A 2,377-nucleotide genomic window follows, 5' to 3' on the forward strand; every position below is an offset into this window, starting at 1 on the left:
ACCAAAATCCACAACCCTACCCTCGGAACAAAATAAAACAAATTTGCTTGAATCTCATGCTGCCTTTTGTTTGTAATTGACGCATTAGGCGAAGGGGAGGGATCTCATTTCTGGTGCCTGACGGGGGGGGAGGGGGGAGGGAAAATCTCACACCAGAATGGGAGAAAATATCTTTACATTAAGGAATTTATGGATCTCATTTATGTTTTTGTCTATTTTTCTGTAATTCATTTTAGATGTCCAAGAAATAGAGTATATAATTAGCACCTGTCAGGAAAATTACAGTGAATATCTCTCTGAAGTAGCAGTCATGAATAGTAACACAGGGGAGGAACAAGTGAGATTTATAAAAACTTTTAATTTGAGCTCAAAACAGAAGTCAGAACTGATTAAGAATAATGGGAAGTCCTTAGGGATGAGGACAAAAAAGTTCACTGGGTGTCAGAACATGAGTGTCTACAGTGAACCTGGTAAGATGTATGCTGCATATAGTCCTGGTGTGACTCCTGTTGTTGAAGAATGTAGACAATGTGAAAACTCTCTTACCCATACCCAGAGGACACACCTTACTGTCCCTCAGAGAACACACACAGGAGAGATACCTTATGAATGTAACATGTGTGGAAAATCTTTCACCAAGAAAGCAAAGCTTACTGTCCAGCAGAATAAACAAACAGGAAAGAAACCATATGAATGTAACATGTGTGGAAAGTCTTTCCCTAAGAAGGTACAACTTACTGTCCACCAGAGAACACACACAGGAGAGAAACCTTATAAATGTAATGTGTGTAGAAAGTCTTTCACACAGAAGTCAAACCTTACTGTCCACCAGGGAATACATACAGGAGAGAAACCTTATAAATGTAGCATGTGTGGAAAATCTTTCACCTGGAAGTCATCCCTTACTGTCCACCAGAGAATACACACAGGAAACAAACCATATGAATGTAATGTGTGTGGAAAGTCTTTCACCCAGAAGGAACACCTTACTCCCCACCAGAGAACACACACAGGAGAGAGACCTTATGGATGTAATTTGTGTGGAAAGTCTTTCACTCATAAGTCAAACCTTACTGTCCACCGGAGAAGACACACAAGAGAGAAACCTTATGAATGTAACATGTGTGGAATGTCTTTTGTCTGGAAGTCAAGCCTTATTGTCCACCAGAAAGCACATACAGGAAAGAAACCTTATGAATGTAACTTGTGTGGAAAGTCTTTCACCCAGAAATCAAACCTTACTGTCCACCAGAGAACACACACAAGAGAGAAACCTTATGAATGTAACATGTGTGGAAAGTATTTCAGACAGAAGTCAAACCTTACTGTCCACCAGAGAACACACACAGGAGAGAAACCTTATGAATGTAACACCTGTGGAAAGTCTTTCACTTGGAAGTCAATCCTTACTAAACACCAGAGAACACACACAGGAGAGAAACCTTATGAATGTAACACCTGTGGAAAGTCTTTCACCTCAAAGGCTAACCTTGCTGGCTACCAGAAAACACACACAAGAGAAAAATCTTATGAATATAACATGTGTGGAAAATATTTCACCTGGAATTCAAACTTCACTGTCCATCAGACAACACACAGGAAAGAAACCTTACAAATGTAGCAGGTGTGAAATGTCTTTCACCTGGAAATAAAACCTTACTGTCTACCAGAGAACACACACAGGAGTGAAACATTATGAATGTAACATGTGTGGAAATTCTGTCACCCAGATGTCAAACTTACTATTCACCAGAAAACACGCACAGGAGAGAAACTTTATGAATTTAACTTGTGTGGAAACTCTTTCACTCAGAAGTCAAAGCTTAATGGCCACCAGCAACACACACGGGAGAGAAACCTTATGAATGTAATATGTGTGGAAAGTCTTTCACCCAGAAGCTTCACCTTACTCTCCACCAGAAAACACACAGGTGAGAACATTTATGAATGTAACATGTGGAAATTCTTTCATTAACAAGCCAAAGCTTACTCTCCACCAGAGAATACACATAGGAGAGAAACCTTATGAATGTAATGTGTGTGGAAATTCTTTCACCTCAAAGTCAAACCTTACTGTCCACCAGAGAACACACAGGAGTGAAAGTTCAAAAATGTAACCAGTGCGGAATGTCTTTCACTCAGAATGTACACCTTTTTGTCCACCAGAAAACACCAGAGAGAAATGTATGTAGCAGGAAATGGAAATTAAGCCAGAAGACACACCTTAGCATCCATCACAGAACACACAGGAGAGAAACCTTATGAATGTAACAAATGTGGAAAGACATGGAGCTCACAGCTGAACACACCTAAGTTGATCCACACAAATGCAATAACTTAGGAAAGTCCAAATGGGGAAAGTCTTTCATCTGTAAGA

At 39.8% G+C, this 2,377-nt stretch overlaps 1 protein-coding gene across 1 annotated transcript; it reads left to right on the forward strand.

The window, feature by feature from the left end:
- Positions 1-236: 236 nt before the first annotated feature.
- On the forward strand, positions 237-2,113 carry LOC106002825 (zinc finger protein OZF-like; the record flags this gene model as incomplete). Its single annotated transcript, XM_013037595.1, has 3 exons — positions 237-1,587; positions 1,836-1,931; positions 2,003-2,113. Coding segments are annotated over 3 exons (1,558 nt in total), but the record flags the coding sequence as incomplete, so codon positions are not given.
- Between the last annotated feature and the right edge of the window lie 264 nt (positions 2,114-2,377).

Source organism: Dipodomys ordii, unplaced genomic scaffold (genome assembly GCF_000151885.1).
Source record: "Dipodomys ordii isolate 6190 unplaced genomic scaffold, Dord_2.0 Scaffold1000002453, whole genome shotgun sequence".
Taxonomy (NCBI): domain Eukaryota; kingdom Metazoa; phylum Chordata; class Mammalia; order Rodentia; family Heteromyidae; genus Dipodomys; species Dipodomys ordii.